The following is a 24,506-nucleotide window of genomic DNA, read 5'->3' on the forward strand; positions in this document are numbered from 1 at the left end:
GGGGATGTTTTTCAGCAGCAGGAACTTCAAGATTAGTCAGGATAGAGGGAAAGATGAATGCAGCAATGTACAGAGACATCCTGAATGAAAGTGCTCTTGACCTCAGAATGGGCCAACGGTTCATCTTCCAGCAGGACAATGACCCAAAGCACACCGCCAAAATACCAATGGAGTGGCTTCACAACAATTCGGTGAATGTCCTTGAGTGGCTCAGCCAGAGCCCAAACCTAAATCCTATTGAACATCTCTGGGGAGATCTGAAAATGGCTGTACACTGTCACTTCCCATCCAACCTGATAGAGCTTGATAGGTACAGCAAAGAGGAATGGGCAAAAATTCCCAAAGACAGGTGTGCCAAGCTTGTGGCATCATATTCAAAAAACCATGAGGGCTGTAATCACTGCCAAAGGTGCATCAACAAAGTGTTGAGCAAAGGCTGTCAATTCTGATGTACATGTGATTTTACAGGTTTTTTATTTGTAATAAATTTAAATAAATTAAAAAAACAATTTTTTTCTCATTGTCATTATGGGGGATTGTGTGTAGAATGTTGAGGAAATAAATGAATTTAATCCATTTTAAAATAAGGCTGTAACATAAAAATGTGGAAAAAGTGAAGCGCTATCAATACTTTCCGCATACATATGTATAGAAAAATCGATGCAAAAATAAATAAGTATAAAAAATTTATATGAATAATATAGAAAAATAAGCTCTTTTCGTTACCCTTGTCGTTGCTCTAATGGTAGATGTGGTTTACATTCTGAGCAGCGAAAAACTGACTCTGAGTTTGCTGTGTTAAACAAAGCTATAGTGGGCATACGTCTCATTTAAAAAGATGGTATCTGTTTGGTTTCTGGTTTCGATGTAACAAATGTAATCTATCAAACAACATTGATCTTCATATAGTCTAAGTCTTTATGTCATTGTTCTTATTGCTTTTAAGTTTGTTGATGCCTCAATAGACTCCAAACACATTTTTCATTTCATTTTTAAATCTTGGGGAAAAGTGTTTACATTTAGCCCACAAAATGAACACTCAAAACCAGGATTTCTGCAGGTTTTACCAAATCAAATGTATAAATTTTTAAGACCATTATTAATTAAATTTCAGACTTATACAGGACTAAACACTAAGGATTTTTACTTGCCCCATTAAAAAAAATCTAATTATTTTAATACTTAAATAATGTGTCAAAACAAGCAAACCATGCACTTTTTTCTCAATGAAACGTTTCTTTGACAAGATTTCAAAACTACAATAAACTCAATGTACAACAGTCTGTCCAGGTCAGCATCCTCACCACATATGGTCTATAAATACAAGGAGAACTGTTACTGAAAATGTTTTTGTGAGGAACCGTGTAGTTAAATAGAGTTGTAAATAGTTTGGTTGAGATGTATTGCTGGTGACTGTGGCCTGATTGGGTACTTTTACATGGACATTGGAAAATTAAGACCCATTTAAAACGATTTAAGGCCTACAAGTCAATATTTTAGTGAATTTAAGACTTGTTAAGGCCTAAAATTGTGTTTTAGAAATTTAAGACTTTTTAGGACTCTGCCGACACCCTGAAAACATTATTTTTGCTGCTTGTTCAAAGTACTTATTTAAAATGAGCTGAAACAACACAATTCTTGAGGGGTTTTATTTGGGACAACTTAATTGTATTAAGTTGAATATACTTAAATTAGTAAAAAATAAATACTACTAATAATAACTTAGTTTGTGTTGGGAAAACAAAAATAAGGTTTATGAAATAAGTAGCCTATTACTTTCCTTTTTCACGTGGTTGTCATTCAGTTCTTGTCTAGTAGGTTTAAGTTCACCTGATTACAACCCAACCCACATGCTCATATGTGTGAGTGGATCAACCGGTAAATCTCGCGGTAAGGTAAAAATAAAGGTGTCTGATTGTTCATTCCTCATCAAGATCATCACGAAGGTAAGTTACAAGTCTCTCCTACTGATACGCCATGTGTAATCGACATTTTCTTATATTATGCTAGTAGTTATTCACCAAACTCGTTCACAGACAGAAGTGAAACTGTTTTATGAAATTCAATACAAAAACATCTACCTTCAGGAATTGAGGTAAAGTTTTTATCGTCACCCATAAATAGTAAAGCAGAATGTAAAAGGCGATTATTTATACTGTTATGAGCACAACTTGTGACACGGACTCTATTGTTTACGCTACAACTTCAAGTTAGCACTATATAATTAACTGTGAACAATGTTGTACTTTGATAGCCACTGGCTGCTAATATGATTTCTCTATTTAGAATTAGCAAATAATACTTTTCTGAAATTATATTAAGAAGGTGAAAGTCTGGATGTGCAAATATAAAACCAAATTGACCTCAATACCCCAGTTGTTTTCATAAAGAATCTAAACTAACCGGTAAAGTTGACGAAATTATTCATGGATTCGACACTTGCGGATAAATACAGACGAGCAAAATGTATTTTACCTCACAAAGGAGTCCTCTTTTCACTTGTAGTGGTTTAGAAAACGAGCCATAAACAGGTTTTCCTTGAAACAAGTAGAAATTACGCTGATTTTGACAAGAAACCTGAAGGGAGCGTCTGCAAAGTGCGAACCGCGAACAAACGTAAATGAAATACTCAATAACTTTACATGTTTACATATTTTTATTAATTGAAAATAGCTAAAAAAATTACTGTAACCTGCTGGTTGTACTACAAGATTCATTGTGAAAATAATTGCTTTTGCATATTTGTGTAATAGTCACAATAATGTGTAACAATATAAAAAATAATTTTCATTGTTATTGTCAATAATTACCATCGTGTTTTCACCAAATTCATACATCACTGCTCTCCTGCTAATTGCAACACTTATTTTTTAAATATTTGCTTTTGTATTTTCATATTTTTTAGTAGAAATAAACACTCACCGGCCACTTTATTAGGTACACCTGTCCAACTGCTCGTTAGCCCAAATTTCTTATCAGCCAATCACATGGCAGCAACTCAATGCATGTAGACATGATCAAGATGATCAGCTGCAGTTTAAACTGAGCAACAGAATGGGGAAGAAAGGGGATTTAAGTGACTTGGAACGTGGCATGGTTGTTGGTGCCAGACGGGCTGGTCTGAGTATTTCAGAAATTGCTGATCTACTAGGATTTTCACGCACAACCATCTCTAGGGTTTACAGAGAAAGGTCCAAAAAAAGAGGAAATATCCAGTGAGCACCAGTTCTGTGGGTGCAAATGCCTTGTTAATGCCAGAGGTCAGAGGAGAATGGCCAGACTGGTTCCATCTGATAGAAAGGCAACAGTAACTCAAATAAGCACTCGATACAACCGAGGTCTGCAGAAGAGCATCTCTGAACACACAACACATCCAACCTTGAGGCGGATGGGCTACAGCAGCAGAAGACCACACCGGGTGCCACTTCTGTCAGCTAAGAACAGGAAACTGAGGCTACAATTCACACAGGCTCACCAAAACTGGATTATAGAAGATTAGAGAAATGTTGCCTGGTCTGATGAGTCTCCATTTCTGCTGTCACATTCGGATGGTCGGGTCACTTTGGGTCCATTAGTGCCAATTGAGCATCGTGTCAACGCCACAGCCTACCTGAGTATTGTTGCTGACCATGTCCATCCCTTTATGACCATCTTCTGATGGCTACTTTCAGCAGGATAACGCACCATGTCATCAGCGTGAATCATCTCAGACTGGTTTCTTGAACATGACAATGAGTTCACTGTACTCAAATGGCCTCCACAGACATCAGAACTCAATCCAATAGAGCACCTTTGGGATGTGGTGGAACGGGAGATTCTCATCATGGATGTGTCGCTGACAAATCTGCGCAACTGCGTGATGCTATCATGTCAATATGGAGCAAAATCTCTGCACAATATTTCCAGTACCTTTTTGAATCTACACCACGAAGAATTAAGGCAGTTCTGAAGGCAAAAGGGGGTCCAACCCAGTTCTAGTAAGGTGTACCTAATAAAGTGGCCAGTGAGTGTATATTTACAGTACAAGTATAATCATCAGGAGATTTATTGATAAATATTGAATCTCCAGGTTTGCCAAACTCTACAAATTCATACAATGTCACATCATTTCCATGACTTCATATGTCCAGGTGGTTTTTGTCTTTGACAGAAAGTGTGCAGTCACGAGTGTAAAAGCGTCCGCTAAGTGCGTCACATTATTGCACAGATGAAAGAACAACACATTCTTGTTTGTCTTGTTCATGTTCAGATAATCTTGTTTGCATTCTTGACGTTTCCAGCATATTTCATACCTTGAGCATTTATAATTTGTACATTGCAGATGTCTGCGCCTGGTCCACCTGATGTCGTACCTGTGCCAAAGCCCCGAGCAAAGTATTTATTTGGGAAATCTTTACCACAGCAACCCTCCATCGAGAGGTGAGCCCGAGGAAATATATGCAGTTTGTTCTCTATAAAGTGATGCATTGCAAAAAAATTGGTCTCGTTTCTTGTCCAAAAATCTACAATTACTTAAATCAAGAAGCATTTTCTAGACTCAAATATAATATTGTCTTGTTTTCAGAAATAAGAAGTCAAAATTAAGTGCGTTTTTCCTTAAAACAAGCGAAATAGTATTGCTTTGAGTTTTAAATAAGATTTTTATTTATTAATTTTAACATATTACTATAATATGGCTATTTTGATGTATTGTGAAGTGTTAGCTATTAAACTTTATCGTCCTAATATAATTTAATTTGTTGAAAACATTTATTTACTCCGAGCAAAGAATGTAAATACAATAAAGCAATACACAAAGTATTTTTTGATCATTAACTAATCCTTTTTTCTTGCAACTTAGGTCAAATTTGTGATAATACCGTAAATGTGCTAAAAGTTTTACCATTTAATTGCGACTAGAGGATTTATTTTAATGTAATATCATGCTATTATTATTATTATTATTATTATTATTATTATTATTATTATTATTATTATTATTATTATTATTATTTATATTGTTTATTTTATTAGTATTTTATATTTTTATTGGTTTTATTTTATTATCTTATTTAATTCGTTTTTTTAAATTTATTTTAATGTGTGAATGTGAACAGCAATTTTTAACAAGAATTTTTCTTTGTATTTCATATTTTTTACTTGTTTTTATTTTATATATTTGTATTTTATTATATGTTAAATGTGATATAAGTTTAGCAATTAATTGCAACTAGAAAATGTATTTTATTTTAGTTTTAAATTTTAATTTATATGTATTTTAAATGTAAATAAAATATTTAGGATTTAATGGAAACAAAATATTTTATTTGTGTTTTATACGTTATATTTTTATTATTTGTATTTTATTCATTTTTTTATTTTTATTTAATAATTGTTTATGTAAATATTTTATAATGTATTATAATAAATTATTATTAATTATTAACAGGAATTTTCTTAATTTATTTTGTTTTTTATTTTACTTGTATTTTTTTTATTTTTTATTTTAATTGTAGCAAGTTTTAGCAATTAATTGCAAGTAGAAAATCTATTTTATTTATATTTTATATTATATACTTTTTTATTTTATTTTGCTTGCATTTAATTTTTTATTTTATCTACATTTTGTATTTTATATTCTTATTTTAAGTTTTGTTTTATTAATGTTAATTTAGTTTAATTCCATTTCAAATGTGTATGTGATTAAAAGTTTTAATCTAGCTGCAATTAATAAAAAACAATTAATTGCAGCTAGAAGTTTTATTTTCCGGGAATTATATATTTTATACTTTTAAATTTGTATTTTATTTTGCATTTATTTTATTTTATTTTAAGTGTGATAAAAGTTTTACCAATTAATTGCAACTTGAAAATTTGAGACCAGCAGAAGCCTAGTCAGAAATGATGTCTGTGAAGCAAAATATATAATTATATCAAAGATTTACACTACTATGTACTTTTAAGTGACCAGATAATATGACAACAATGTAATAAATAATAAAAAGCATGTAAGAAAATGTTGAGAGAGTGTGTCTAATATTAAATAAGCTTTATTGCAAAGTCAACAAGCTCATTTTATGCTCAAATCTTTTACAGAAATGGCGATGGTCCTTTGCCTCCTCCTGATGTTCAGATCAATACACTGATGAAAACTCAAGGTACTTTTTTTTAAGTGTTTTTTTCTTGTCAATTAACAGAATCAATTCAATATGGAAGCTATGGTGCTTAAAATAGGCCAAAACTATCTAAATTTGAATGGGCTATATGCACAGCGAGTTTTTTTCAGCTAATGATGAACTTGAGGTTAAAGCTTTATGTGACTATTTTCATCTTCACAAGGTTCCTTTTACAACATGGATGTTGTGATGTGATTAAAATACAATCAGTTAAATAGACTTATTTAAGCGTCGCTAGACCTCATTTACTGGGGCACGTGCCCCAGTATAAATCGCCAGTGCCCCAGTAAATGCTTTGAGATACAACTTACTTTATATGCAAGTGTATTTATTAAGAGTGGTAATCCCAGAATAAAGACGTTATTCTCTATGTGCAACCAAACCAACGAAGATGAAAGCAATGCAGTTTAAGAACAAACTGAGCATGTGCGCAGAAAAAAAAACATACCCACGCCGTCGCGCGCATCACGCACATTGCTTCTGCTTGGCGCTGAAACCAAGATTGTTTTCCAGTTACATTTAGGATTCACTTCTGTTATGTATTTAGAATAATAATTGGATAACTACAATAGTACTGCTATTTATTTATAATTATACTATCTATATAATTTGGAGGGGGTGCTGTGCCCCAGTAGAGCTTTATGTCTAGCAACGCCCTTGGACTTAAGCATCTATTTGATTGTTAAAGCATAAAAAGAGACAGAAGACCATTTAAACGCAGGCGCCGTCATTAGCAGCAGACTAGCACAGACATTTCCTTGAAAATACTGAGGTATAATTAATTTCCATGTTTTAAAGACATGGCGTGGAACAATAGAATTTAATACAGCGCTTCTTGTTTGGTCTGATACCCACTCTATATCGTATCTCAGCCAGGCAGTGAAGATCGCTGTTTTTTCTTAAACGTGGTGACTTTGCATGGGATGATGATTAATTAGAAGCCCTGGGGCTCACTGACTGAAATTAAAAGTCTTTGTGCATATACTCCATTATGTTCATTTGAATTATAAACGATTGCCATACAAGTCAAAGTAAATATTGAAATCAATACTTTCTTTTTTATTTGTGTTTCTGTCCCAACTTTTCTGTTTGGGGTTGTAATCTAATGGACCCTTTTCACATTTGCTGGTTTCTCAGCATTGGATGTCGTCATAGTTGGTGAACTTAGAGCGCAGTAAATGGGGGAGAACAACAAATTTACAATCCTATTTGCTGAAGTGAAGTTTAGTTATGAACTAATTTCGAGAGGATCACGTGCTTATGATTGCTAGCGGCTGGATCCGCATTATCCAATTCTCAATGCACCAATCAGACGACTCCTAAGCTACTACAAATACCCTGGGTTACGTACCACCGCTATCTTCGTTTTGAAGAATCCCCCCATCCACCCCTACTCCTCCTTCTTCCTAGATGGGTGACACGGTGGCCCAGTGCTTAGCACTGTTGCCTCACAGCAAGAATGTCTCTGGTTCTAGGCTTTACCAAACCAGCAGACATTTCTGTGCAGAGTTTGCATTTTCTCCCCGTGCTCACGTGGGTTTCCCCCGGGTTCCCCGGTTTCCTCCCACCGTCCAAAAAACATGCAACTTAAGTTAATTGACTAATCCAAACCGGCACTATAGACATGCCCCTAGTAAATGGTTATCTCTCAAGAGCAATCACTGGCTGTTCATTGATTATTACAGCGGGGGGTTCTCGAGATCTACCTAAGCTCAAACTTCCCTCTCGCCTTGCAATGGGAGGGAGCCCCGGGCTCGAGGATCTTATGAGCTCAGGGCTCTCTCCCGGGACAGCATGCCAAACAAGCTTATAATTAATCATCAGCTAAGTGTGAACTCTTGAAATAATAAAAGAAGAACTGCACGATGGTGTTATCAAGACTTTCAGGGAAAGGAAAAAAATTGTGAGACTGATAACGGCAGCCAGAAGAGAGAATAATGTCAGATTTACTGTCCTGTCCCCAATGCACACTGCATTACAAATGCAATTTTCTGTAACAATTGGTTTTTTGTAATTTGATGCAAAGATGATATCATGCATACATAAATACATCATGACAGTCTTGTGAAAAGAGTCCTTAAGTGAGACTTTATTTATTTAATTTATTCATTTATTTTTTTGCAGAAACGGACATCCAACATGAGGCTAGTGTTGATGGTTCATCTCATCAGTCGACGTCCGCTTCTGTTCCCCCTGATCTTCTAGATGTTAAAAGCAGTGAGACATTAGTCTGGCCGTCTTCGATCTCCATCAGCTCCGGTTTATCAGTGGATGCAGTGAGATCTGCTGATTCTGATGATTCCCCGGCGGCTTCAGACTCGCCAAAAACACAGCAGCGTCTCAGTAAAGGCCAACACGACTTACAGAAAGCAAGGTGATGTGTTATTTAGAGCTGCATGATGGACCCTTTTTACATTTGCAGCTTTCTCAGAAGCAGAAGTCGTCGTAGTTGGATAAACATAGAGTGCAGTGAATTTTTTTCCTATTTCCTGAAATAATAAAAGAGAAAATTATACATTCACTGGCCACTTTATTAGGTACACCTCACCAGTAACGGGTTGGACCCCTTTTGCCTTCAGAACTGCGTTAATCCTTTGTGGCATAGATTCAACAAGGTACTGGCAATATTGTGCAGAGATTTTGCTCCATATTGACATGATAGCATCACGCAGTTGCTGCAGATTTGTTGGCTGCACATTCATGATGCGAATCTCCCGTTCCACCACATCCCAAAGGTGCTTAGTTGAATTAAGCTCTGGTGACTGTGGAGGCCATTTGAGTACAGTGAACTCATTGTCATGTTCAAGAAACCAGTTTGAGATGATTCACGCTTTATGACATGGTGCGTTATCCTGCTGGAAGTAGCCATCAGAAGATGGTCATGAAGGGATGGACATGGTCAGCAACCATACTCAGGTAGGCTGTGGTGTTGACATGATCCTCAATTGGTACTAATAGACCCAATGTGTGCTAAGAAATTATCCCTAACACCATTACACCACCACCACCAGCCTGAACAGCTGATACAAGGCAGGATGGATCCATGCTTTCATGTTGTTGATGGCAAATTCTGACCCGACCATCTGAATGTGGCAGCAGAAATGGAGACTCCTCAGACCAGGCAACGTTTCTCCAATCTCCTATTGTCCAGTTTTGGTGAGCCTGTGTGAATTGTAGCCTCAGTTTCCTGTTCTTAGCTGACAGGAGTGGCACCCGGTGTGGTCTTCTGCTGTTGTAGCTCATCCGCCTCAAGGTTGGACGTGTTGTGTGTTCAGAGATGCTCTTCTGCAGACCTCGGTTGTATCGAGTGGTTATTTGAGTTACTGTTGCCTTTCTATCAGCTGGAACCAGTCTGGCCATTCTCCTCTGACCTCTGGCATCAACAAGGCATTTGCGCCAACAGAACTGCCGCTCACTGGATGTTTCCTCTTTTTCTGACCATTCTCTGTAAACCCTAGAGATGGTTGTGTGTGAAAATCCCAGTAGATCAGCAGTTTCTGAAATACTCAGACCAGCCCGTCTGGCACCAACAACCATGCCATGTTCAAAGACACTAAAATCTCCTTTTATTTTATTTTTATTTATCTCGTGTATATCGTAGAAAAATAAACTATTGCAATGTTTATTATTACTGTTTCCCATCTCAACTGTGTCTAAATTTAGCATTTGCACATTAGTCACTGCACTCTCAAAATTCTTGCTTGTCGTAATTAGGCTAATGTTGGGTCAGATTTGGACAAACCAAATGTTGGGTTAATTTTTTCAGTTACATTTTAATCACACATTTAAAGTCTGTGTGGAATCCAAGTTTACCAGATTAACAATTAATCAGTGCAAGTTTATTAATTGAACTAAAATAAAAGTTTGTTTTTGTAATCTTCAATCAAATCTGAGCATTTGCATCCATATTTGGAGTGGCGGTCATTGTTTTTAGCCACGCCCCTCTTACCATTAATTTACTAAGAGCAAATAATATGCAAAGAAAGTCCAGTTTAAAATACATTAACATAACGAAATAAAAGTCTCTGCAACTTTCAGTTCATGCAAACTTTAAACCCAACGGATGGGTTTGTCCATATTTGACCCAACAGTGTGTAACAACAGTTTTTAACAGTGGGTGATTTACTTTCTTCATTATAGTAAATCAGATCAGCTGACGCATGTTCAGTGGACCAATGAAGAGATCCATGGAGATCCCCAATCAGAGAGCCTTCAGAAAAAACCTGACAGACCCAAGAAACCACGGTACAGTCCAGAATATGTTTGCACTTCATTTTACAGTACAGTATGTGTAGTAGTGGAATGAGTAGTAAAACAGTCAAATACTATTGCTTGCCAACAGATGTAGTGTAAGTAGAATAGAAGTATATGTTGTAAATACTACTCAAAGTATGAGTAAAAGTAGCCCTTCTAACAGTACTCAAGAGTAGGAAGTAATGAGTAATATATATATATATATATATATATATATATATATATATATATATATATATATATATATTCTTCATTATTCAGCACATGTTTTATGCAGCGGATGCCCGTCCAGCTGCAAACCATCACTGGGAAACATCCATACACACTCATTCACACTCATACACTACGGACAATTTAGCTTACCCAATTCACCTATACCACATGTGTTTGGACTTGTGGGGGAAACCGGAGCACCCGGAGGAAACCCACGCCAACATGGGGAGAACATGCAAACTCCACACAGAAACGCCAACTGACCCAGCCGAGGATATGCATGTATGTATGTTTAAAATAGTGATTTGTTTTAGATTTGTAGCATTGTGTAAACTCTTTTATAGCCTAGTGCTTTGCAAAGTTTGACAATCTTGTGATCTGTCTGTTTGCAGGGCTGCAACCATTCGTGTGAGTAGGAAGAAGCAGACGTTATCAGGGCAGAAATCAGACCAGACTCGCAGTGAGTTTGCCGTGGCTCAGTCCAGCTGGCTTGACGTGTGGAAAGGACGCAAGTAAATAGCTTTTTACATCATCCTTTAAATCAAAGCTTCGGGGAAGAGTGGACTTTACATTAAAGTCTGCTTGAAATCAGAATTTACAATGTTTATCTTGCTAGCTCATGTTGTTATTTTTAAGGTCAATAGTTGATGCGAGCAAAAAAAGTTGATTGTTTTGGAAATCTTCAATTGAAGTCTGAACAGATTTGGTTAGATCTTCTGTGCACATTCTGCTGAATTACATCGTTTTCAAAATGGTCATATGCTGTAAGCATGCTGTGTGTTGTTTTCAAAGCCACGTTTTACTGCACATGCAGGGATTCAACAACAACCAGGAACATTCTTGTCCCATCATGCCCAGCGCTCACATGTTTTAAAGCTTTTTTTGCAGTAGAATTTAAATGTATTAACTTTCCTTTCCTAAAGATGTTCTGTGACCAAACTCTTATTTTAATGGATAAAACAGTTTAATAAAGCTGGTTTGTTTAAATGCACACACAATATATTCTCTTTATTTACTGAGAAATTGATTAAAAATGCAGGATGCCCACCAAACGGGTAAATGTGCTGCTGTGGAGAGATCCATTATAGCTAAGTTAAGGTACAAAATAAACCTGATTTAATGTCCACAAAGCGAGACTCCTGTTACGTGATTACATAGCTCAAAGAGTAGTTCATCTATAAAATTAAGTGTTGAAGAGTGGTTTGAGCACAGAGAGTTGGAACAGATCTTATAGTACCAGTTTCTTTGCAAGTCCTGTCATTCGTATGTGGTTATATGCGTTAATACTTAGACATGTTGATAAGCTCCTCTCCTGTCAATCAATATTAGTGGGCGGGGAAAACTGCACTCCTAACTGTTGGACCTCAAAATCGCTTAGATTTGGATCCTATTTAATGTTAGGACATTTTAGGAAAGTTTATTTCACTCCGGTATGACTGTGGACACGCTATACTATACAAATTTCTGACCAAACAACTTCCTAAAGTTGATTTTGCATGATAGGCACCCCTTAAAACACTACAGAGAGGATCTAGTAAGAAATGCAATTCATGTTTAGTTCTATAGCGCTTTTACAATGTAGAGTGTGTGAAACAGCTTAACATTGAAGTTCTATTAAACTGAATCTATGTCAGTCCAGTTTTCAGAGTTGAAGTTCAGTTTAGCTCAGTTCAGTGTTGTTTAATTTTCACTGCTGAAAGTCCAAACACTGAAGAGCAAATCCATCGATGTGCAGCTCCACAAGTCCCAAACCAAGCAAGCCAGTGGAGACAGTGGAGGAACAAACTTCACCAATTGACCAAAGTGAAGGAAAAAACCTCGAGAATTGAGCCAGGCTCAATTGTGCACGACTATTTCTCCTCTTGCCAAACTTCCTGTGCAGAGCTGCAGTCTAGGCACCGGAGGCTGAAGAATGCTGGACGTCCATCATGGAGAAGCTGCAGGTGTGAGTAGATCACCGGCGGGTGTTTAGGCTGGCCCACGGGATAAATGCAGATGTCACTGGGGTCTTTCAGGAATCAGTCTCATGCTCTCCAATCCTCCATGGCCACCACAGCATCTACTCGGGATACGGCCTGGTCCAGGATTATGGATACCTCTAGAAGTCCTCTATGATTGACATAATCTCTTCACAGGTCTTGGATTGCATCATTGGCGCTGCACAATCTCTAGAGGCCTCGAGATGAGTATCTCCAGGTGGAAATGGAGGATAAAGACAATAATTAGCGTAGCTGCTGTTGATAGTGTATTTAAACGAGATATTAAATATCAATGCAAAATGAAGTGCTGTAAATGAAAATAGCAGTTATATAAACAAACATAGAAACAAACAAGTAAAGCAAATGAGTATTACTAACAAAATGTTGCTAAAAGAGAGTTCTAGATTTGTTACCTTTATTGTTTTGTAGGCACATGGTACTTTGGGCCACTCTAGATGGGAATCTCATGTCAATGTGGAAAAAACGCACAGTGAGTTGTCTTACTTTTGTCTTCGATAGTGAACAGGGCTGCACAATACTGGGAAAATATGCGATGATGTTGTTGAGTGTTGTGATAACTGTATTTCTTACAATATATAGCTAACTTACAAAACAGTTTTATCGTCAATTTAAAAATGATGCATAAATAAAACCCAAATATCTATATTTCTTTCTAACATTGTTTATTTTATTAAGATTACAAAATGCAAAAGAGCTATGGGTATTTCTAACTTTAAAGGTCCTGTGAAGTGCTTTAAAATGTGCGTTTTTATTCGATGTTTGATGTTATCTCAACCAAAACATGAAGAGACTTTGAGATAGACGTAGTGTAGCTCCTCCCCCTTTTAAAATCGGCCAATAGCATTTTGTTTTATCACAGCTCTGCTAGTGAGAGAGGTTGAGCTCAAGCTCATCAAATGAACGGCAAATGAGAAGCATCTTGAAGGGGGGCGGGGCATGTCAGAGACTAGAGAGCATTTGATTGGTCAGAAGATTTGATGAGAAACTGAAGTATGAGGTGACATGAACAAAGCCGTTGATTCATTTAGGCGGAAGGGACAAACTGCAAACTTTACATGTTTACATCAGTTTTAAATCTTCTAAACCCAAATTTTGTCACTCTTTAGGAGCACACTAGCTTGTAGATATCTTAAAAACGAACAGTACTCCTGTGGTTTGTAATGTAATGGGCAGCACAAATGTCTTGATACCTCAGTCTGTTGATGTTGCCATTCACTCTGCAAATCTCTCGCACGCCCCCATACTGAATGTAACCCCAAACCATGATTTTTCCTTCACCAAACTTGACTAATTTCCGTGAGAATCTTGGGTTCATGCGGGTTCCAGTAGGTCTTCTGTAGTGTCTGTGATGATTGGGATGCAGATCAACAGATGATTCATCTGAAAGATCAACCTTCTTTCCAAATGATCAACTAGAAGTCAAGTTATTGTTTGTTGAACTAATAACTGGTATTGACGACAAGACTTTTGTAAGGTAGTGTAGGCTGTATCAACAAAAAAAATGTATTTTAAGTGTAATGATTTCATTAAATTTGACAGACAGTCACAGCTAAATTTTAATATCTCAATAGAAGCTTTGAATGTAAATCTGACGTGACAATATGACATCTTGTATGAGAAACTGTCAGAATGATTGCTATGGTCATCCCACTAGTTATAGTATTCTGGTAGTTGCAGTGTTCGCTTATTGCACTTCTCGGCGATGTTGATATTGTGAACATTATTATCGCGATAACGATATTTTTCCGATATATTGTGCAGCCCTAATATTTACGAATTAATAATGCCCTTTTTTATTTTTATAAATCCACATTTTAATCATTCTCCAGGATAAATTCACAGAGTATGTGTTTCATGTTGCGAGTATCACCAACATAAGCAAGCAGGAACACGGACGCTTCTCCGTCCATTTACAGAAGAAGCACTTTGAGTTCATGGCTCACAACGAAGGTAAGGATGAGCTGTGGAGAACTCTTTGATCATGAAAACGGAGAGCTGTTTGGTTCATTATTTGCTTTCTTTTCATGTGAACGTTGTGTCGTAGCGGTGCAGGATGGCTGGTTGCACTCTCTTTATGCCAGTCGTGGAAGGGAGCCGATCGCCGCACCCAAAAAACACGGACCGCTAAACATGAAAGACCGACGCAAAAAAGTCTACACCGCTATCTGTGGACACTCGCTCTGGATTTACAATAGCAAAGAGGTGCTATTTATTTATTTATTTATTAATCTGGTTTAAGTATTGCCTAATTACTCTTTAAACAGGCTTTGACGGTTGATTTTACACTTGTTAATAATCCCTCTTTCACATTTTGACAAGGTGTATAATAAGTGTCTGATGTCCCAAGAGTGTATACGTGAAGTTTCAGCTCAAAATACCACACACATAATGTTTTATAACTCTCTGAAACTGACCCTTTTAGGCTTTTGATGGTGTTTTGGTGACTGTCACTTCAAATTCGAATTGAGATTGGGCTCTTTTCAAAAGAGGGCGGAGCTACGAATGCCTGTGTGTCAGCATAGTGGCAGATTCAAAATAGGACACGTGTTAAATACGTGACAAGGAAATTGTGTGTGAATTGACAGGACTTCAGTCTAGGTCTCGGCATGATGTGTGTGTCTATGAATATCGCATCTGTGAAGTCGACGGGACGCTACGGCTTCAGTCTCATCACTCCATACAGGACCTTTAAGTGAGTGTCTACTTGTCTTCTAATGTTATTCCAGAATATCAGTATATCTGTTGTATAAGACTGAAGGTTATATTCCGCAACCGCCTAGATGTGAATTATCCCACTTATTACAAGGCTACTTGCCACAAAACTAATCCAATAAACACAACAGATGTTACAATTTATTAACTCCAGTCAAATGTAAAGCTGATAAACCGACTGAATGCAGCCTACACTAACCTACTTATTATTCAGTCACAAGATGGCACCCTAGAGTCAAAAACAGCAGCTTGAAAGATTTGCCTAAGAGAATGGGTAACAATTTACTTGAAGGGGGTGTTCATATGTAAGACTGTCGTGACATGTTTATGATCAAGACATGGCACAAGATTATATGCATACTTATGACATCTGTTATTACATGCCATTGTCCTTTTTGAAAGCAAAGATGACATTGTTTGGGATGTTTTTCAATAAAAAGCATTCACAGATCGAAATTCATCCTTGTAAATGTTGAATGTGAGCGTTGGATGATGTGTTTATTTGCGCGATTAATTCCTGGTCATTCGCAGAGTTTTTAGATTATATTTATATATATTTCGTTTATATTCTTTTAGCCTTACGCAACACCTAAATGGTCCTACACACAATAAAGAGCATACGGTTGATCTTATAATTTTACATGTTATTAATGTTAACATAAATGAAATAATTGATCTAGCAATCTCAGATCACTTTAGCTTATTTTTTAATTGTTAAATTAATATTATACGTAAGCCTAAAGAAAAAATAATCAGAAAGCGGTTTATTAATGCATCAACGTCGGAAAACTTTATTAAAGGGCACGTAGTTGACCTCTTTTTTATGATTTAATATTAATATTCTGGTTCTTCTGAGTGTGCCAGTTTAGGTTCAGTTTAAAACACAATTCAGATTGTTTTATTATAATGTGTTAAAAAGTGTCATGTTGGGGGCGTGTCCACAGCTCGCTGATTTAGGGGTGTGTTGCTTCACATGTAAATTAGTTTCGGCTTCCCGCCAACGTAACAAGGGGCGGGGCCATGAGCTCACCCGCTCTGCGTTTGCAACAGAGTCTGACAGGCAGACTGCGAGAACGAGCAGGAGTGAGAGGATCAGCATTCAGTCGTACATGTACGACTCTGACACAGACCAAGCAGAGAGTACAAAATCATTTGTGTCTTTGTACAGTTTTACAGCCAACTGTGTGCTAGTTTTAAGTGCCGAGCTTGTACACAGAAACTAATAACCACGCACACTGAATTAACTTTGACTGAGGCACTGGATGCGCCGCTCGAAGCCGCGACACGGCACACCAGACACTCTCTGTGGCGCGGCAGAGACATGAAGTGTCCCGAATCGTCGCGCCACGCATTTTTGAATTCTAAACAGGTTTCTGCAGCGGTCCGCGGCGCCCAGCCGTCGACTTGAGTGTACCCTGATAGAAACCGATGTTTAGAATTCTAAAACGCATGCTAGTTAAGATCACAGGGAGCTTCTGGGATGGCGAGAAATGCAAACGGCTGAAGTATAAGGTAGACTCAATGAGAAGTACACATGTTTGCAAAGCTACCTAAAGATACAACCAATAATTCCGATTAGAGCGATAATGTGGAGAATATTGATCTTGTGTTGAGCCCAATGAGCCTTGCATCTAAAAATAGAGCTAGCGTGTTCCTTTAGTGATATCGCTTCGACTCACGCTGAAAATGGCGGACGTGAATCAACAAACTGAGGATATGATGACGCGCCTGTCAATCAATATTGGTGGGCGGGGGGACCGCTCTCCTACGTAAAGTTGCGGTTGGTTTGAAAACCGCTCCAATATGTCCACCGTTTTTATGTTGTTAAATTGAAAAAAAAAGCACTGGGTGTGTTTATATCACCCCAATATGACGGTCTATACACCATACATTCGCATATGTCTGTCCAAACAGCTTGAAACGTAGATTTTTTATACCATAGGTGCCCTTTAAAGAGATTAAACAAGCACCTTTATATTTGCGGGCTGGAATGAATATATATGATAAAGTTGATATCTTCAACGCGTTTTTAAAATCAACTTTTGATATTGTGGCTCCTGAAAAGATAAAGAAAAAAGCATTAGGGTTAAAGAAAATGCCATGGAAAAATGAACATATTTGTCAGTTGAGGAAATGTTGAAAATCAGAACGTCTCTAGAGGAAAACTAAATTAACCGTACATCATGAGATTTTGCTGTCTTATATATACGAATATAATAAAACTATTCGTGTGAAAAGACAATCTTTTTATTCAAAGATCATTAATGAAAACAGTAGTAATCCTAGACAACTCTTCTCTACCATAGATTGTCTTTTAAACAATAAACCTGCTAATTATTTTGACCAGCCTTCTGCAATTATGTGTGAGGATTTTGCTACTTTTTTTTTTAATAGCAAAATAACGCATATTAGAGCCGATATTGTACATATTGATCAAATTTTTGTGGATGAATTGGGTAGTTATCCACAAAATAAAATGCAAATGTTTAGAATCATTAGTAAAGAAAATCTTATACAAATCATATCTCCGTTGAAGTCCTTTCCTAAGCTGTCTTGACCCTATCCCAGGGAGAATTTTTAAAAAAGGTTCCAAATTGCTTGAAACTCTGACCAATGTGAGGAGAGTTTACTCACACGTGACTTGTTTTAGCTCTCTTAGAAACTTTGCCGTATGAAAGCGAACCGCACCAAGAACAAAAATAAACATTGTAACCTTTTTAATCCCTGTTTTCGAACTAAAGAATTGATCCACAGGTGTGAAAGCACCCTTAAATCTGCCAGCCCTTAGGCTCAATAGTCAGGCACACTGCTGTTGGTGTGATCAATCTGGCAACCTGCGCTTCTGTGGAGTCCTCCAGAGGAGGGTCTGACTGAAAACGTGTTTTAAACAAGGAGTGCAATACCTAGTTCAACCACTGGGTGTCAAACTTACATCCTGCACATTTAATATGTCATTTAATGTGCAGGATGTAAGTTTGTCCTGTAAAGTCTTTGCAGTTTGTCCTGTGAAATCTGTAAACTGCCTTGCTGCTAATTTTTTGCCAGGACGCTCTCGTGAAAGAGATTATTAATCTCAGAGAGTCTTTTTCTGGTCAAATAAAGATTAAATAAATTATACAAATAAAGTGCCATGTCATGATTATAAAGGGTTTCATAACAGTTTCATGAACATCCCCTTCAAGTAATGTTTCACCAGAGAATGTTGTCCTTATCTTACATAATGTCTCATGGTTTGTTTTGCTGTAGGCCTTGAAGTAACCCGACCGGTTTGTTCAGTTTTTCTGCAGACTCTGGTAAAGAGGCTAGCGCGTGGCTGGAGAGTCTGAATGACGTGATCCGCAACGCTCTGTCCTACAGCGAGGTGGCGCTCCGGCTGTGGTCCAGTCCCTGTAATAAGGTCTGCGCTGACTGTGGCGCCGCCAACCCAGAGTGGGCATCGGTGAACCTGCTGGTGGTTATCTGTGAGGCCTGTGCGGGCGCACATCGCTCCATGGGCAGCAGCCGCTCTAAAGTCAGAGGCCTGAAATTAGATGATAAGGTTTGGACAGAGCCTTTAATTCAGGTGAGTTTTGTCATGCAGCTAGCTGTTTTTCTAGAGCTTTAACATAGAGGGTGCTATCATACTGACCGCGCAATGCAACACCAGACATGACAAGTGTTTTTTACTCATTTCAGCCAGAAGCTATTCCCTATTGAGTTACTATTTTGCATTATAAATCTTCATATTTTGGTTTTGGGGGTCTCCAACAACAGGCTGATATACATGCAAGGTCAAAAAACACGTTCAGTGTCTTATAATATGCAGTTATTTTTACCTAATTATCCCAACGACTCTCATATGATTTGTTCAGCCATTCATTTGTTCTTAAACCCCTCCTTAGCATGAGGCTAATCTGTGCTGATTGGTCCGATGACCCAGGCTATTGTGATTGGTCAGCTGCGTTCAGCACCACACAGAAAGAAATGCTCGCCACGGCTATGAAGTAGCAGAGAGCATTCATTTATTTTCGGCTTAGTCCCTTTATTAAGCTGGGGTCGCCACAGCGGAATGATCTGCCAACTTATCCAGCATGTTTTACGCAGTGGATGCCCTTCCAGCTGCAACCCATCTTTGGGAAACATCCATACACACTTATTCACACTCATACACTACGGACAATTTAGCCTACCCAATTCACCGCATGTCTTTGGACTGTGAGGCAAACCGGAGCACCCAAAGGAAACCAACGCGAACGCAGGGAGAACATGCAAACTCCACACGGAAACGGCAACTGACCCAGCCGAGGTTTGAGGCGACAGCACTACCTACTGCGCCACCGCGTCGCCAGCAGAGAGTATGTGAGAGATATTATTTACTCATGAGGATCGGCTAATCTCGTTAATTGCATGGCTGCAGGCGTGGTTCGAGTCGAACGCACCTAGTGTGTGTGAATTACTGTGTATGGGTGTTTCCCAATACTGTGTTGCAACTGGAGGGGCTAAGTTAAACATATCCTAGAAGCAGTTGGCGGTTCATTCCACTGTGGCGACCTCTGAAATAGAAACTAATCCGAAGTAAAATGAATGAATGAAATGCAGTAATTACCTCATGAATGAAAAGCTCAGTTTTGACCATATTTGGAATGGTCATGAATATTAATGAGCTGTGCTCTGATGCTCTAGAGCAGGGGTCACCAATCTCGGTCCTGGAGGGCCGGTGTCCCTGCAGAGTTTAGCTCCAACTTGCCCTAACACACCTGCCTGGATGTTTCAAGTATACCTAGTAAGTCCTTGATTAGCTTGTTCAGGTGTGTTTGATTAGAGTTGGAGCTAAAATCTGTAAGGCACCGGCCCTCCAGCAACAAGTTTGTTGACCCCTGTTCTAGAGCTCTCATCAGTGCCTGCTTTCTCGCAAACACGGCTTAATATACTCTGAAATACACACATGCAAAATATAAAGAAATTAGCTGATGCATTGTTAACCATGTTTTTAACTAAAGTGACTGAGAGGATTATTTTAGTTAGCAGTATTTCAGCCATTTTAATTCACCAGAATATCCTAGTTTGCTCCCGGGTTATGTTTTGAATGAAACATCAAGTCAATTTTGATTATACTCAACAAAAAGGACCAGCAGAGATGTATTTAGAGTTGTATTTGGAAGCTTTAACATGCAGGGATTAAAATCAACCTCTGCATAAACTGATGCTTTTAACAAAGTCTATTGACAACCTTTCACGTCACAAACATGACAGAAAGAGCTGAGTGATATGACACAGTGCATAAATGATCATTAAATAGTTATATAGAGCATTCTACATGTGTCTGTTGCCTCATTACAAACATATGTAGCATTTTCACAACATTTAATATTTTCATTATATGGTACCTTTAATATTTAATCGACTATTTTCAGATTGCGTATGTCTGGCAGGGATTTTCATGAGATGTGGACCGTTTCATTTATTAATAACAACTGGAATGTGATTGAAGGCTGTCATAAATGTCTAATAGTCTTCTAACAACATGTGTATGTTTGATGCTTTCAGCTGTTTGTCCTACACGGCAATAAAGCTGCCAACAATGTTTGGGGTCACAACATCCCTCCGACAGAGCAGATCGGCCCCCTCGCCTCTCCAGACCAGAGGACGGAGTTCATTCTGGCTAAATACAACAAAGGACTTTACCGTAAAGCTCACCCTCTCGCCGCCAGCCAGAAACTGCTGGACCAGGTGAGAATGTCTAATGTTTGACCGAATTAGAATCTGAAAGAGTATTTGAGTTTATTTTAATGTCCTTAAATAAATGAAGGATTTAAAAACAAAGCTAACAACATTTTTCAAGGGAAATGCTATATGTAGTACTCAACAATATCGCATATTTTTTCTAATATCGCGCAGCTCTATTAACAAGTTTGCTATGCTTACGAAGAATAGCAGTTCTTTGTGTGCAAAATAAACATTGTTTGACCTAAGTTATCATATACATATAATTTAAGTGTAAAATGTTCTACATTTCCATTAATTAAGGAAAAATTTAATAAATAAATATTTTTGTCTTGTTTCTAGTCCAAATATCTAAAAATTCTTAAACCGAGAAGCCTTTTCTAGACGAGTAAAAAATATTGTTTTTGTTTTCAGTAGAAATATGTCAAAATCCATTGAGTTTAAACAAAACAAGCTACATAATACAAGCTAAATAATCTCCCAATGAGGTAAGCAAAATAAACTGATGTCAAAGCAAAACCAGATTGTATTTCTAACCCGATTGGAAGATTATTAAGTGAAGTTTCATAAACTAATTTCGAGAGGAGCACGTGATATGATTGAGCACGTCTGGCTGCTCATTTGTAATCAGTAATAATCCAATCAGAGTGATCCTAGTTTACTATAAATGGATCATTTTCTCCCTACTGCTCTATCTTCGTTTGGAAGAATCCCCCCTTCCACCCCATCTCCTCCTTTTCCTCCCTTTTCTAAAGGGGGAGCTCTCGAGACCTACCTGATCTCGGATCTCCTGATATGCTTATCGACCGGGCGGGAGCCCTGGGCTCAAATATCTCCGAGCTCAGGGTTCTCTCTCGGGACAGCATGCCAAACCTGCTTTATACGCCAAACATATCTAAGTGGGAAAGAAAAACTCAATGAATTTTGAGTCTAGAAAATGCTTCTTTAAAGGTCCCGTGAAATGCTTTGAAACTAAAGTATGAGGTGATGTCAGAAAAATCGTTAATCCATTTAGGCAGAATCGACAATCTACAGTTGAAGTCAGAATTATTCGCCCCCCTGTTTAATTCCCCAATTTCTGTTTAACGGAGAGCAGATTTCAGCACATTTCTAATCACAATAGTTTTAATAACTCATGACTAATAACTGATTTATTTTCTCTTTGCCATGATGACAGTAAATAATATTAGACTAGATATTCTTCAAGACACTTCTATACAGCTTAAAGTGACATTTAAAGGCTTAACTAGGTTAACTAGGTTAACTAGGCAGGTTAGGGTAATTAGGCAAGTTATTGTATAATGATGGTTTGTTCTGTAGACTATTGAAAATATATAGCTTAAAGGGGCTAATAATATTGAGCTTAAAATGGTGTTTAAAAAAATTAAAAACTGCTTTTATTCTTGCTGAAATAAAACAAATAAGACTTTCTCCAGAAGAAAAAATATTATCAGACATACTGTGAACATTTCCTTCCTCTGTTAAACATCATTTAGGAAATATTTAAACGAGAAGAAAAATTCAAAGGGGGGCTAATAATTCTGACTGTACATGCTTTGGATGTTTATACCAGGTTCGCATCTTTAAAACATGAATTTTGTCACTGTTTTGGAGCACACTAGCTTATAGATATCCTTAAAACTAACACACTGATATTATCATCTAAAATGGGGGTGTTTTTAAGTCTTAATCTGGCCACGGCTCTCCTGTGTTTCAGCTAACAGAATGACTTTTGGTGACAAATCTGATTTTGACATATTCTGAGAAAATGCTTTGTAATTTTGTAAACTTTAACAACACACTCGAGGCAAATTGACTACCCTTTTGTTGTGTTAGTGGCTGATTTTGCTCCATTGACGTTTTTTGATTGCAAAATCTTGACACCACATAAACATGCATTCTTGATTGCTGCTGGTTTTCCTCCTTGAGAAGAGATAACGTTGACATTTTTACTGTTGATCATTGGTTACTGTGCAAAACGTTACAATTACATGCTTATATGGAGTATAGTGTGAGTGTGAGAGAGACCTTTGTGCGCTTACCTTGACATGTCTTAGAAAATAAAAAATAAGCAGCTCAGCTTTCAGAACACAGTGTATTTCTGCACACACACACTATAATCTGCTGTTTTACTCTACTGAACTCCATATAAAACCCTAAAATGTTTTGCACAGGCCTATCTAAAGGGTTAATCCTGCCAACTGATGATCAGCAGTCAGAATAACATCTGCAAATTTCATCTCTTTTCCAACAGGGACAACATTTAAGAATGCATGATTACATGCCGTCATGCCTTTGCAATAAAAAATGTCATTTATAATGGAAGTCAATGGGGCAAAAACAGCCACCAACATAACGGGAGTCAATTTGAGCCGTGCACAAGATTTCAAGCCACGTTTATATATGAAAACCCTGTACCTGAAGCACACACACTGCAGATGGAGGGGTAATGTGTGTGTTTGTGCTGCTCATTAGAGGCTGCGGGAGGTGGTGTGTGGACCCGCTGTGGAGGAAACCGTGTCCTTGCTTTGCTCCGGAGCGAAGGTGTCCTGCAGCAGCTCAGATCCAGAGCTGAAATCTGCCATCGCTGTGGCCGAGAGCGCGGGACAGGCCCTGCAGACCGAACTGCTGCGACACAATGAGTTTGTGGGTCAGTGGAGTCCTGAACAAGCACTACTGGATCAGCAAGAGCTTACACTGCAAAACTTGCTATTCTTACTCTGAGTTTTGGTCTTGTTTGATACCCAAATGTCTAAAATTTCTGAATTCAAGAAGCATTTTCTAGACAAGCAAAACATATTGTCGTGTTTATAGAAATATGGAGTCAAAATGTAGTGAGTTTCTCCTAAAAACAAGCAAAATAATCATGTTTTTGCTTTAGAAATAGGATTAATTTGCTTGTTTTAAGGAAAAACTTTGACTTCTAATTTCTGAAAACAAGGCTATATGTTTTGCTTGTCTAGAAAATGCTTCTTGATTTAAGGATTTTGAGATATTTGGACTTGAAACAAGACAAAAACACTTGGAAAGGCATTTTTTTCCTGTGGTTTACTGAATAAATTTGCTGTGAACTTACAACTATACAAATGAATGTGTAAAACTTCATTTAATTGGTTTGTTATAATCTGTTAGATGCTAAAATGCTGTGTTTTTGTTTGTTTATTTTGTTTTTAAAGTAATGTCACAGCTTTATAAGTCTGATGTTTTCTTCAGTCTTTGTTTTCTTGATCTTGAAGTTTGACTTGGGGCATGTTTTAGTCAAATGTACTTGTTTTATTACTTATATGTACAATTTTCCCAGATTTTTGGTGTTTCTCTGTTTTCCAGAGGCTCCTGACTTTGAGCAGACGAGACATTCAGAGGAGCAGATGGGTAAGACTGAAACTCTGAGATCTGGACTTTAAGATTATTGTATTTAGAATTATATGAATTCTCCCAACAGTAGGCTCTTTGGCTTTTCTGCCTCGTC

General features: G+C 37.6%; 1 protein-coding gene across 1 annotated transcript in view; it reads left to right on the forward strand.

Annotated features, from left to right (window-relative positions):
* Positions 1–1,851: 1,851 nt before the first annotated feature.
* LOC130214487 (arf-GAP with Rho-GAP domain, ANK repeat and PH domain-containing protein 1) overlaps positions 1,852–24,506 on the forward strand; it is a 40,602-nt gene continuing 17,947 nt past the window's right edge. Inside the window, exons 1-14 of the mRNA XM_056446226.1 lie at positions 1,852–1,946; positions 4,322–4,419; positions 6,076–6,137; positions 8,280–8,529; positions 10,296–10,400; positions 11,015–11,134; positions 13,031–13,091; positions 14,452–14,572; positions 14,667–14,824; positions 15,208–15,314; positions 18,611–18,896; positions 20,861–21,043; positions 23,513–23,687; positions 24,365–24,409. Of these exons, the coding sequence (XP_056302201.1) occupies positions 4,322–4,419; positions 6,076–6,137; positions 8,280–8,529; positions 10,296–10,400; positions 11,015–11,134; positions 13,031–13,091; positions 14,452–14,572; positions 14,667–14,824; positions 15,208–15,314; positions 18,611–18,896; positions 20,861–21,043; positions 23,513–23,687; positions 24,365–24,409 (1,771 nt within the window). The 5' untranslated portion in view covers positions 1,852–1,946. The remainder of the gene's footprint in view (positions 1,947–4,321; positions 4,420–6,075; positions 6,138–8,279; positions 8,530–10,295; positions 10,401–11,014; positions 11,135–13,030; positions 13,092–14,451; positions 14,573–14,666; positions 14,825–15,207; positions 15,315–18,610; positions 18,897–20,860; positions 21,044–23,512; positions 23,688–24,364; positions 24,410–24,506) is intronic.

Source organism: Danio aesculapii, chromosome 21 (genome assembly GCF_903798145.1).
Source record: "Danio aesculapii chromosome 21, fDanAes4.1, whole genome shotgun sequence".
NCBI lineage: Eukaryota > Metazoa > Chordata > Actinopteri > Cypriniformes > Danionidae > Danio > Danio aesculapii.